The 13,503-nt window shown below is 52.5% G+C and overlaps 1 protein-coding gene across 1 annotated transcript; it reads right to left on the bottom strand.

The window, feature by feature from the left end:
* Positions 1–255: 255 nt before the first annotated feature.
* Positions 256–4,621, bottom strand: ZNF706 (zinc finger protein 706). Its single transcript, XM_064154010.1, is given in 5 exon segments — positions 256–2,197; positions 2,736–2,864; positions 2,867–2,884; positions 3,955–4,091; positions 4,184–4,621. Coding segments are annotated over 4 exon segments (300 nt in total). The 5' UTR covers positions 4,251–4,621; the 3' UTR covers positions 256–2,197; positions 2,736–2,786.
* Positions 4,622–13,503: the final 8,882 nt, after the last annotated feature.

The following is a 13,503-nucleotide window of genomic DNA, read 5'->3' as shown; positions in this document are numbered from 1 at the left end:
GCAGTGTCCCCCCACCCTCAGAAAGCCTTTCCAGCAATTCAGTCGCAGCTCTTGTGTACTTCTGTAACTGGGACTGCAGCCGCTGCAGCAAAGGGACCTGGACCGAGGGCTGCCCCTGCCTCCCAATACAGAAAGCCCCAACCTCTCATGGGCTGTTTTCAGCTCCACCCTGGGGAAGATGTGAAAATACAGCTGAGGTTAACCACCCCCTGGGGATGCAGATCGACAGCTTTCAGTGCTCACTCAGAGAGACCGTTTATGAAACAAACCCTTTTTATTGAAGGCTACACACACTGAATGGAAAGAGGACAGGCACTGCATCTCAGGACCAGGCTAAAGGGAGACCACCCAAAAGAAAACCAATTACCAGGTATCAGTCAGTGCAACAAACACTTTTATCCATTTGCACCCAGCTACAGCATCAGAACATTTCAGTACCTCTCCCCATACAGCACAAAGGTCAGAGCAGGCTTCTTGTGAAGAGGGAGCCAGTTTGTCAGGATCGATGCATGGGCAACACGAAAGGAAACTTGATGCAGTGCTACATTCCCATGTCAGGTGTACAAGTGCAGCCTGGGCTACTCTCAGAGGAGAACAGGATGGAGAAGGGTGAGTGGTGTACAGGTCATCCTGGAGTGACTGCAGCACAGAGGGACCTTATACCAGAGCAGTATTTACAGAGGTACTGTCACAGCAAAGAGGACAGGAAGCCAGTCTCAGACAAGTAGTTCAGTAAGGAGCAACTGAGTGGACAAAGACAAAGGCTTTGACCTTATATAATAAATACCAAGTGCATTTTTTAAATGAATCAGTCTTTGAGACTATGGTCCTAGAGTTTAGGAGCTATTTGAAGGTCAGTTGTAGTGTCACTTGGGCTGCCACAAGCTCTGGATCTGCTCTAACCTCAGCAGTTCCAGTGCTTCCTACCACAAGCTCTTCGAGCTCTTCAGCAGACCTCCTTCAAAGGCGGAAGAGGGGATTTCTGTGGCAGACCTTCTAGCACAACTTGGATGTTTCTTGTACTGTACATCTGGAATTAAAACTGAGCCCAGAACACTTGAAGGGGAATTAAGTTTAGCTGCTCAGACTTGGACAGAGCTATTATCCAGCTTCTTCTTGTCAATGCAACTTTAATGACATCCTATTTCCTAAAGCAGCAATGTTATTTTAGTGACTTTGGCTCTCTTCCAAGAGGCTTATTTGAAGCTGGTTGTGAAGAAAGGTTATTAATGGCTGGCTACTTTGCATATTTCTTGGAGTTGCCACTGAAATGACCAGACACGTTTCAAGGGGAATGTATGGCTGAGTCCTCAAAGCAGAATTAAAAAACAATCTTTCCAAACCAAATTTTCAGCAGAGTTGCTTTAGCCTATCATTTGTCATTTTCAGCAGAGTTGCTTTAGCCTATTATTTATCATTTTTCAAGCCAGTATAGCCAGCAGCACTCAAGTCCTGCCACCTCTCAGCTTCCTTGCCACCTACCAAACAGGAAGGACAAACAGACTCTCTTCAGGGCTGGACCTGAAGGAACAGGATCCCCACAGCAATGGAATCCCAGCCCAAAGGGCTTACAGCAGCACTAGACTCCAAAGCACAGGACAAACACCTAGCATGAAGCCTCGTGAGCCTCATGCAGCTTCTAGGGGGTTTGTTGTGCTTTCAGCCAAACCACTCGGCCACCGCTGAGTGGCTGAAGCAGGTGGCACCCTGCACAGAGAATCCAAGCAGCTCCCCTCACCAAAGAGTCACTCACTGCAATGTACATTAATGTCAGTGGAATGACACTGCTCACCTGCTGGCAGGCCTGGGGAGAATTCCACTTTGCTTTATTGTTTCGTAAGGCAGGTAATGCAGAAAGTTGAAGCAGAACTTCTACAAGGATCCCATCTGTGCTAGTGTACAATCAAAGTACTACTTTATTAAATGAGTTATTTTACACAATATCAACATCAATATAATTACAATTGTAAAAAATTTTTTATAACAAGTATGGGCTGATCTGTCAGGATTTCCAAACAGGCACAACTGTACATTTACACAGAATTGTCTTTGCATGAAACCCGAGGAGGGAACAGCATAAAATATGAATGTTTCCGTAGCCCCTTCATTTTTGCTGATCAACAGTTTTAGAAAAGCAGCTGCAGGTTTGTTATGTAAGGTCTGACAGGAGAAGAGTCAATAGGTGCCACGACTTCACCTACAAAAAACAAGAGTATTTCAGTTAAGCTGCACTGTCCCACAACACTGCTTACCTTCACCTGACCAAGACACCACAGCCCTGCTTTTGACCTCGTCTCAGCCTTGCGTTATCATCACCTTTGGCTACTGCCTAACAAGTAGCTGTTGGAAATCTCTTCTATAGTTCACCACAGACAATTATTTCACATTTGAATGCAGAAAAATCTGCACTGACTTGCACAGCTTCAGGAAAAAAAGGCTCAACTGTCCATGACCGGTTTTGTACCAACAAAGAGGTTGTATTTATTGCAGCTATTTTGTCCAAAGCAAAATTAACAGTTAAAAGCAAGAATTAAAGTATTCCTACAACTCTAAGGATGACCACTTGAAGCTAACAGGAATCCCTCAGCACAGCCTCCAAGCACAGTGATGTGCCACAGCCATCTCCCCTCGGCATCAGCTGGCATCTCCCACGGGACAATTCAGGAGCCAAAGAGAAATGAAGCAAGTTTTAAGCCCCAGCTGTTGGTGGTAAAAGAAGCTGATTCACAACACACCTTTCTCAGACAATCATATGAAAATTAAAGGTAATGACTTTGTAGACAACCTTAGGCCTGAACATCAGCCAGTTCTGGAGGAAGTGGAGTCTTAGGATGCTTGCTTTCAAAGTGCTGTTTGAAGGTCTTGTGGGGTCCGGCATTTGCGTCTGATTGGAAGAGAGACAGTGAACTTTATGCACGGTACAGCAAGGTAAAGGATATTGCAAGAAGCTCTTCCTACAATGCTTTCTCTTTCCTGCAGCCTCCTCAGGGACTCTGCTCTAGTGGCAGAAGTGCCATTTATTTAGCTTTATTTAGAGGTGCTTTTAAGCAGCTTTTTTTAGCAGTCAATATGTTTTGCATGTTTCATCAGCAGGATTATTCTTGCTCTAAGTCTCCCTGCAGATCTCACACTTGCACACTGGCTTGCTTGCAAACCCACCTCTTGCCATCTTTGCAGAATCAAATCTACATTAAAGCTATTGCTTTTACCAATAGCCAAGAAATTAGATGGGATAAACTCATTCTTTACTTGACACAAGCCATCTCAGACCACTGCTACTCCACAGCTACAGGCATGAGCTGCCTGCCCAAAGGGATTGCTGCTGCAGACTGATTTCACAAGCAGCAGCTCTGGTTACAACTCCTTAAGTAAGCAGTGCTTAATTTGGAACCTTATTTAAGGCATGCAAAGTGACAAATCTATTCTGGAATTGGACCACTTAAGTGGAAAGGGCAACTTTATCCATTCCGGAAAAACCAGCCAGAAAGAAATGTAATCTGATCAGTGCTCACATGTAGTGTTCTCCTAACCAGTAATTTACTCCAGGGAGAGTTACTGTGTATCAAACTTACACCAGAGCTTCTGTCACTGCTCCCTTCCCTCTCTACATCAACACTGGCAGCCTCTGATGTGCCAATTCCCTCATGAACAAAAGAGGTCTCCTTTGGAGGCTAAACAGGAAGTGATGTCACATGTTCTGCTTTTTGACGCATCACACCGCTTGCAGTGCCAAAGGCAAGGGAACTGCCCACAAACATCTGCACAGGACTTCTCAGGTGTACTCATACCTGAGCACAGTCCACCAACCCATAAGCAAGTCACACAAATGCAAGTTCTCAGAAGGAGAAGCCAGGCAGTAGTGCTGAGCTTTCACTACACAATCTGCTACCAGCCCTGCCCTAGGCTTGCGGCTAGACCTGCCTGCGGCAGTATTTTGTCTCCAGTTCCTCTTACCCTACAGACAGTGCAGGTGTATATCAAAGCAGCCTTGGCTGCAGCCTTCTGATCATGCCCTTGTTTCTTTTTTTGCTCAGCTTGCTTTTTGGCGTTCTTCTGCTGCGACTGGATCTTCTGCTGTCCACGAGCCATGTCTACAAGCAAAAAGAAGACATTTAGGCTGCAAAGGCAAGAAACCACTGCTGCCAGCTGCCTGAGGATGTGGCTGTGAGCACAATGCAGCTACCTGCTCTGCCCAGGCCTACAGCTCCTGTAGCAGCACACAGCAGACACCTGCCGGAGCTCTTCCCCATGTAAAAGCCCCTCAGGGTGCAGCACTGTTCTTAAAGCAGGCACCACAGTGATTAGGCTGTTGACAAGCTGCTTCCCCTACAAAGCATCCAGATGTACTTTTGAAGTTTACAGTGGTCAGAGTAATTAATGTTTCACTTATAGTTCATAGAAACTTTTTCCTCTATTCCCACAGGTTCAGTAAAATGTAGGGAGGTTGTTTTTCTTTTCAAGATCTGAAACCTGACACAGGCTCTGAGAAATGCAAACCAAAGCATTACCCAGGCTGGTGCAGGTGAGCTGCCATGGCACTGAAAGGCCGAGCACAGTGGGCCACGTGTCTCAATCCAGGGCCATTTTTACAGCTCTTCTTTCTGATTTGTAGCATTGCTTTACACATTTGTTAGAAAGAAGGAAAACTGCCCTTGCCAGAAGGCCTTCACGCTACATAACACAGCAGCATAAAGGAAGGCAAACACTATTACCATAGGGCATTAGGTCCATCACAAGAGGATACCAAAAGCCCACTTCATGTAGCAGTAAAGCAGTGTGCAAGCAGACCACTGGAAGAGTGGATTCGGCCTGCAGCTCACCTCCAGAGCATGGCAGGTCAGCTCTGGGCACAGTGACAGAGCAGGCCTCAGCAGCTGGTTACATAGAGCCAGGGGCAGCCCACTTTCTGCCGTTATCTCTCTCTCAATCCCTCCTGGCCCACGCACAATCCAGTTGTGCGGCTCCCCACAGGAGCACAAGATTGCTCCACAGGCACGGGCCAGCTAGGCAGTCCCTTGTTTTCAGCTAGTGACGCCTAACCTTCCCAGGAGGCAGGCTGGGCACTGCCCATCTGCAGCCCGTGGCTAGAAGCCCAGGACTCGGTGCGTGGCTTCAAGACTGTCCTACAGGCTTTCCCACAAGGACAGACGGCCTCCCTCTGCAAGAGGGACAAGACCTAGCTGAAGACAGACCTCCAGTAAATATGCGTGAGAAGCACTTAAAACCATTATGAAAATTTAGTTTCCATGAAGCATCAGCAAAACTCATGAGTCCCTGCACAAAGGTCTGGACATGTAGCACCAGGGTATTTTACAGTGAGCAAAGATAGTGCCGAGACACAAACCAGCTCTTCCGTACTGAGTGCCACCTCCCAGGCCACAGCCCGGGTCTGTCCCTGGCATGTAACACCACCGTGTAACCCTCTGCAGGAGTACTGCACCACTTCTCCAGGCTTTTCTCCCCTTACCCCCTCTAGGGGAAAATCTAGAGGTCCTTGCGGCTAACAAAAGTGCAGACGGGAAGACAAAACCTCTCCTGACACGCACACAGAAACACTCATGGCATTCAGCAGTTTCCGCCAGACGCAGCACTGTCTGAAACACCAGTCCGTGTTCCACTGTATGCCACAGTCACTCCACGAGAGCCCAGCCAGGGTCTCGCAGTTAACGAACAGCAGGGCTCAAGGACAACACTGAATTTCCACTGAAAGAAAGAAAGACAAACGGCAGATGTATGGCAATGGCTTTGCATACACTAGAAGAGACTGTAGAGATTATTTCAGTTCTATTTGACTATTCCATTCGTCCTCCAGAAGTCAGAGGGCTCCTGACAGAAAATAATCAGATGTAACAAAAATTGTCATGGAGTGTCTGCATATTACTTTGAAGTTTGATAGGCTGCTATGGGCTTAAGCAGCTACTGCTACAAGCCAGGACACATCGAGCTTGCATGGATTTGGCAACTTGCTGGACTGAATCAAGACACAAAAAAGAAAATATGAGCAAAAATCATCTGCATAAAAATATCAACCTCCATGAGATAACCGAGCCCAATGGCCCAAAAGTTCAAACACTGCAAATTACACCAAGGGTTGAAACACAGGGAGTGAACACTTGGTTACTAGGAAATCACAATTATTTGGACTGTAATTATTCTAAGGGGCAGAAATAACCCCAAAGTTCGTTTAAAAGCAAAGGGAGCTCGTTTATAAGGGCTGAATCTGTATTTCAATTGCACAACACAGGTAAGTGCTGGTTCCTTTATGGGGCACGCCCGGAGTCCAGCGAACCGGCCTGTGTTTTTGAAAGAGAAATAACGTGGAGCGCATAGGAAGCCAAACACCACAGGCAAATGTGCTGCCACATCGTAACAGCAACGGCACGGGCACCACAGGGCAGCGAGGCTGAAGCCTGCGGTACACTGCTTAACGCCTCACATAGGGTCCTTTCCTAAGGAACCAGCACCTGAGCACAACTGCGAGTCCTAAAAGCAGGCACCGACCGCTGCTTCCGCTGTCACTTCCACCAACAAACACCAGCTTACGGTGCCCTGGCTTCCGCGGCCAAGCAGCGAATGGCTTGGCCCGGGCTAGCAACAAGCTCAGCCTTCGCCCTGGGCAGAACTGAGGACGAGCAGCTCCCGGCCCCAGCCACCAAGGAACAAATGGAGGCCGCGGCAACCCGGGTGGGCCTAGCGGGGCCGCAGCAGAGCCAACCCCACCACGTGCCCTGCTGAAAGGGGCCGAGAAAGGCAGCAAGTCCCGGCTGAGGAGCCCAAGCCGCGGGGAGACGGCCCCGCGGAGGCCGGGAGCGGAGCGCGCCCCGCCGCCGGGCCGACCCCTTCCTCTCGAGGGCGGGCCTGGCTCTGCCGCGCCACGACCGGGCCCGTTCGCCTGCTCGACCGCCTCCCCCGCTCCACCGCCACCCGCACCGCCACCCCGCACTCACGATCGTTCCCACCGCACAAAGTGCCGACGATGTCTCTCACCGGGCGTGGGGAGTCCGGCGCTGGCGAGCGGGGGGAGGAAGCTCGGCGCGGCCCCGCAGCAGGCCGCCCGCCCGCCTGACCGAGAGCGGGAGGAGGAGAGGAGCGGGACGGGGCCGAGGCCCGGCGCCTGCGTGGCCCCGCCCGGCGCCGCGCGCCCGGCGCTGGCAGCCAATGGCGCCGGCGCCGTTACAATAAGGCGGGGGAGGGGCCGCGGGCCGCGCTGACCTCTGCGGCGAGGGGCTGGGGGCGCTGCCGTGCTCGGCCTGCTGCGAGGGGACCCCGGGACGGGGGCGGGCCTCGGCGCCCTGCGGGGCTGCTCGAAGCGGACGGCCGTTAGGGCTGCTGTGTTTGGCCCGTGGCGGCCAGGGGGAGGCAGGGCCAGAGCCACGGGCTGGACTTCGCCCGCGAAGCGGGCAGCGGCTGGCTGTTGGCACTGGCGCCCGGCGCGGCAGGGGCCTGGCGCCCGGGGATAGATGAGAGAGGAGGGGAACGCTGCGGTCCGCAATCGTCGCTCCGTAGCGAAGGCACAGCCGTGGTACGCAGCCCTGGCTGTAGCCACCTGGTCCCTGAGGACCACAGCCCCGGTCGGGCCCTAGGAAGCGGCAGGGAGATGCCAGTGAGCTCCGTCTGCCTGGCTGCGGGCAGCGCTGCGAGCAGCGCCCGCGGGACTGCGGTAGGCGCCAGCCCTCAGCCCATCTCCCAGCAAGGCCCTGCTTTCAGCCACATTCCTCTGTGCTAGCATACAGACGCTGCCTAAAAATAGTCGCTGTTCCTCCTCGCTCGGATCCAGAGAAAATGGCTCTGGAGAGGCGGCAGGGAAGGGGCTGGGGATCGGCGAGGGGCCGAAGTCTTGTTCGTGTGTCAGTCCCTGCAGAAGCGCCGTGTGTAGCACTGAAGGGTTAAATGCGCTGAAAGCACAGGGAAATGGCTTGAGACCAGCAGCAGAATTTGCTGCAAGCTGAAAGTGCACTACGACTTCTTTGGGTGTCGAAGGCAAGGACTGCAGAGGAAACTACAGGCTGCACTGGCAGGGCTGTAGCTGCCCAGGCTGTGCTCACAGTGTGTACACCCCAGGGAAGGCTGCATGCCTGTTCTTTATCAGATTGCCCACCTAAGAGAATGACAGAGGCAGCATCTCTGCTGAAAAAATGACGTTTTGTCACTCTGAGCAGTTCTTGAAGCTTAAAGTAAGCTTGGAGTCTTGAACAGTTCTGTCCGGGGCAAAACCGCAAGTGTGAGACACTTACTGGAGAGGCTGGTAGGTGTTGGCATGTTGCAGGGGCCAGGCTATGTGGCTATCAATGTCCCTTCTGCAATCTGAGAGGAAAAACCAGCAGCAAAAGGGCCCTAAAGTAGCAGGATGAACGTATCGGTCCATCATTATGAGTCCCGCCCACAGCATGGCAACAGTTAGAGGGCAGAGGGGGAGCAAGTTCCTAACAACTAAGGTGCTGGAAGGAGATCTAGACGTGACAACATTTTAAGATAGTCAGATATAGCTCAACAAAAAATGGATATCCTAACTTTCCTAAAAAGAGTTATTTTCCTAACGTTCCTGTTTGCCTTGATGTCTCCCACAGGAAAACCGACAGTGCTGAAAATGCTGGCAACTGGACAGCACAGCCCGTGCTGCAGTAAATGATCTCGTCAGAAGGTTCCCCACTCCATGGAACTAGGCAGCCATTGAAAACAGTGAAGTGTGTGTGTGCTTGTGGGGTGATGGGGAGAGCATTTTGGGTTCTGTGCTTGGAAGCAGGTGGCTTCAGAATGAGGTTTTGCTGTGGTACGAGAGAAGGTTGCTCAGCAAAGAAAAGGCCATTTCCTGGCTGATGCTATTTTTAGAGGGACTGCTTGCACTGGTGTTGGAACTGGAAACTGCTTGTAGGTGCCACGTCCCTGCACTACAGTGCTGCTGCACACCTGGCTGGAGAAGAATTGCAGATAGAACAGATTTTCTGAGCGGCTCCGCAGTTCAGATGCTCCTGAAGAGACTGTTAGGAGACAGAATGCCAGTGTGGAAGAAGAATCTGAGTCCCCACAGCTGAGATTTCTGCTATGAGAGAATCTGGAAAATGTCCCCATTCACTTCTGAATAAAATTTCTCAAGGTGTATTCACTGCATGGAGCCTGCGCCCAGCCCAGGCGGGGACTGCCATGCACGTGTGTGGGCTGGCAGAGGCAGCGTGGGCATGGCGAGTGGGTGGAGGCAGGCTGCGCCTGTGCTGGATGCTTTGCATAGCTCTGACACAACGCGGGCGTCATAACTGCAGTTTGGCTGGCTGCTGGACTTCCTCTGCTGGCGGGAGCAGCGCTGTGGGCATGGCTGATAGCTCGCTGGCCTTGGTGATCGCTGCTCCTTTCCCTCTCTCGACCCCAGCCCCCGTTGTGCCCTGTGCCCGTGCAAAGCCAGATCAGGGCGTGTCTTCTGCTCCGGAGCAGCTTGAATTGTGTTGCTGCGCTGCTCAGGTCCCGGCGTGGCTGGTGTCCGCAGCACAGCTGCCTACTGGAGCCAGCTGGCACGGTGACCTGAGTTATTAATGCATTTGAGAGCAGTCGTTCCGAGGGGCGGGGCAGGTTCGCTCACTCCGGCATAGGTGGGGCTGCATCTCCCTTCTGAACTACCTCCTTGTGCCTGAGAGCTCCTCCACTGCCGTTCCCTACCACACTTCCCACCCCTGTCTTTTTCCTGCAGCTTTGGTGCTGGCAGCTTGCCTTCCAGGGCAATACCTGCCTCAGACCGTGCTGCTGACTGGCTGCACATTCCAGGGATGCTTCTGTGCCGAGGTGGGCTCGAAGCATCCATCCACCAGCTCTGCTTGCTTCTTTCTCTCCAGCCCACCTGCAAGACTCCACCCCCGTACTGGCCAATGCTTTTGGCAGCCGGGTGGCTGACTGAGACAGGCAGAACGGCTGGCTGGGACGAGATGTAGCTGGCCCTGCTGCAAGCTAGAGCTGCAAAGGGCTGGGTGGGAAGCTCTCTGCTGTCCCAACAACATGTGAAATCTTGCCGGGCAAGGAAGCAAAGGCCAAGGGGTGTATCTCAGAATGACACATCTCAGAACGAGCACATCGAGTCAGTACACAGGAAGGGGCTGTGCAGCTGCCAGGGTGTTCCCCGCGGAAGGAAAGCAGCCTTGCACATTCCAGAATTGCCACTGTTTGGCTTTCCCGGAGCAGCACTGCGGGCTGAGCCCCCAGCAGGCTGCAGCTTCCGGAAGAGGATCAGCAAGAAACATCTGCTGGGCTTCAGCTTTTTGCTCTCAGATGCCTCACTATGCCCACTCTGGAGTCACTGCAGAACTTAAAGGCAGTACTCCAAAAAGCCTGCTGCAAACAGAACTGTGAGGATGGCCCTGATCCCTAGCATCTCCTGCCAGCTGCTGGCAGTGCTTTGAGCACAGTAAGGTCTAGCTCACAAAAGCTGCTGGATAAATGGGACCTGGCCACCGCATGCCTTGCTTTCTGCTAAAGGTCCCAGAGTGCCACAGCAGAGCAGTGCAGGATGGGGTGTGGGGCCAGACCGGAAAAGGCATTCCCAGGAGCAGCCAGCAATGCCCAAAGAGAGCAGCTGTGAGGCGAGAAAAGATACGCAGGACAGGGAGCCGCAGTGTCTGTGTTGGCTGCCAGCACTGCTGCAGCTGAGTAACTGTGGATATGTGAAGCCCACAGTCACGTCTCAATAGATGCTCAGAAGCTTACTTTATGATAGACTGCCATGAGATCAAGGAACAGAATTCCCTTCTTCTGTCTCTCTGGTGTCTGAGCAACAGAGGCAGAGGGATTGGTTCCCCACTCTGTGGTTTAGCCTGGCTTTTGCTTGGAACCTGTAGGAGAAAACCAAGGAGAATGAGTTATGCTTCTGTGAAACACTCAGTGCACATCTCTAGTGAGGCAAGACAGAGTAATGCTGAGAGAGTCCCAGAGCTGAGAAGAAATCAGAGCTGGTTATGAGCTAACATCAGGCACAGACTTTGCATGTTAGTGTTTACCAGACTAGAAACATTGAAAGCTCTCATTTAAACTACCCAATTGAAAAAAACAAAACAACACAACCAACCCCCCCCAAAAAAACAAACAGCTGGTTTCAATCTGGCTCCTGCTTTGTAAGCCTAATTGGAAAAATGGCACTTTTGGAACCTGGCTAAAAGTTATAGTGAAGGGGAGTGGAAGTGCCCGGTTCTGGAGACTTGTGCATCTGTCCCACTGGGGAAGTGTTTTATGGAGCTCCATGGGCAAGAAGGCCTGATCCTGTCCATGCTTAGACAAGTGCAGAACTTCACCATGTGCCTCCTGCACTCTCTCTCCATCCTCAAACCAAGACTGCAACCCATTACCTTCCTGCACCTCTGCCTTCCTACTCCATCTCCCAGCATACCCAAAGCAGCTGTCCCAGACTTTCCCTGGTCTGTTCCCATGGGTTCCATTGGTCTGTATAAACAGGAAACTTCTATTTCTCACTTGGCTTCCTAAGGCTGTGCTGTGGGCCATGCAGACTTGGGTGGACATACACTGCAGACTCAACTCCAGGGTGGCCAGGTCCAAATCATGCTGCTGTCCAGCTGCTGGCCTGACTGCTTTACTGGGTACCCAGAAGTCCTGAGGATCTTCCCCAGCTCTTTCTCTGGAAGTCCCTTCCCACATGCCAGGCAAAATCTCCATGAAGAGTATGGCAAAGCCTGGTGTTCACCAACCCCTGTGGATACCCTGACCCCAGCTTTCACAGTACCCAGATGCAGCCGGCCGACGGAAGAGCTGTGTCTGACGCAGCTGCTCTGCAGCTCAAATCCATCTTTCCTCATCGCTCTAACCCCACAGCCCTGTGCCAGCACACAGCCTTGATAGCTCTCCTCAGCAGCTGACAGCTTCACCAGCCAGACCTCGGCCTGGGTCAGGCAGTGACCTTTGTGCGGTATGCACTGCCCTGGCTGCGAGGCTGGGGGGGTGAGGTGATTGGTGCAAACAGCGGCGATAAGGGGAGGAACGCCCGGCCCTACCGGCTCAGCACTGCCGGACGGCTTCTGCCACCCCCTCACTGCACGAAGGGCAGTGATGTTTGTCCTGGGGGAGGGCAGCAGAAGGCAGGAGCCACCCTCGTGCTTAGCAGAGCCCAGGCAGGAGAAAAGGCTGTGGTGAAGTCGTGGTGAACTTGCTCGGGGTTGTCGGGAGGGACTGTGACAGTGCGGAGGAGCTGGTGAGGGGCACATCAGGCAGGCTCATCACTCACCTCTGCTTTGTCAGGGTCCTGTGCAGTGCTGGATCCCCTGCCCTCAGCTGTCTCTTGCTGGGCTGTCTACATTCTTCAGTCTCAGCGGTGGTGGTAGATGTGGCTCTGAGACATGCTGCACAACACACAGAGAGCCTGACACATCGGCATCCTGCCCTGGGCAAAGGCATCGTGGCTGTGGGAAACCTGGGCTCACTTTCAGTCAATAACCTCAGTGCAAAAGGAGTTGCGTTAAGGTAGTAAGGAGAAAGCCTGGTGGTGAGAGGGGTGTTGAAAACAGCTGGCACACTTGACTGGTATGCCTCGCATAACCATAGTGAATCCTGAAGCTTCTAGGGGAGGTTTACTGGAGCAGAACTGATGAACCAGCTTGATCACACAGCAGTCATCCTGTCTGCTCCCAAGTGCCTGGGATTCTTATGCTGCTTGTGATGAGGGAGACAGCAGATTGCAGCATAAGGTGGCTTGCCCAGACACGGTCCAGTAACAGCCCTTCTGAACAAGAGCTGGGTGGCCTCTGGGAAAGACCTCCAGACCCTAGTTACTTAGACCCCAAGGGGGAACAGCTGCTTGATTGTGCTGCGACAGAAAGAGCACAGCAGTGAAATCCAGCACAGCACTGGTAATCCTCACAAGGCATCCAGTATCCACTCTGCAAAGAAAGCACTGAGCCAGGCTAGACGACCCTAGCATCGCAAAACATGGTTCCAGCCTGCCCTGGAAGTCTTGACTGGAGGACATGGCAAAGCCTCTCCAGCAGCATCTTCACTGCTGCCCTTCAGGCAGGCTGACAGCAACTGCACAGCTCACGTCAGAGCAGAGCCTTGGCCAGCCCAGTCTGAGGAAGGACAGGAGTAGTCTCATGACAGATAGTGTTAGCTATGGGCGGTGGTTCTTCCTTATCACCTAGGGAAGGTGGAGCTAAGGACTGCTGACCTTTGATTTCGCTCAGCAGGTCCATCCCCGAGGTGCTCCGTGTTTCAGCCAGGGCTGCACTGCTTGCTGCTCTGGCGTGCACAGCTGCCTTAGCACTAGGTGCATGCGAAACACGTGGACAACGGCGGTGCACGGCCTCCTCTCTGACTTCTGCTCTCTGATTAAGGAAGTCTGTGGTTGTGACAGAAATCCCGGGGAGGGAATCCAGGCCACCTCTGCTGGTGTGAAGGGCTGCTGGCCTGGGTCAGACTCTTTCCAGAAGCCCATAACTGGATTTTCAAAGAGCTGCTGTTGATCATCCCACAGCTTGCACGCAGTATGAGAAGGTGGTAGCCAGCCCTGAGCTCCTCATCCAC

Source organism: Pogoniulus pusillus, chromosome 14 (assembly GCF_015220805.1).
Source record: "Pogoniulus pusillus isolate bPogPus1 chromosome 14, bPogPus1.pri, whole genome shotgun sequence".
Classification (NCBI taxonomy): domain Eukaryota; kingdom Metazoa; phylum Chordata; class Aves; order Piciformes; family Lybiidae; genus Pogoniulus; species Pogoniulus pusillus.
The sequence above is the reverse complement of the archived record's forward strand: the minus strand, read 5'-3'. Positions and strand labels throughout refer to the sequence as shown.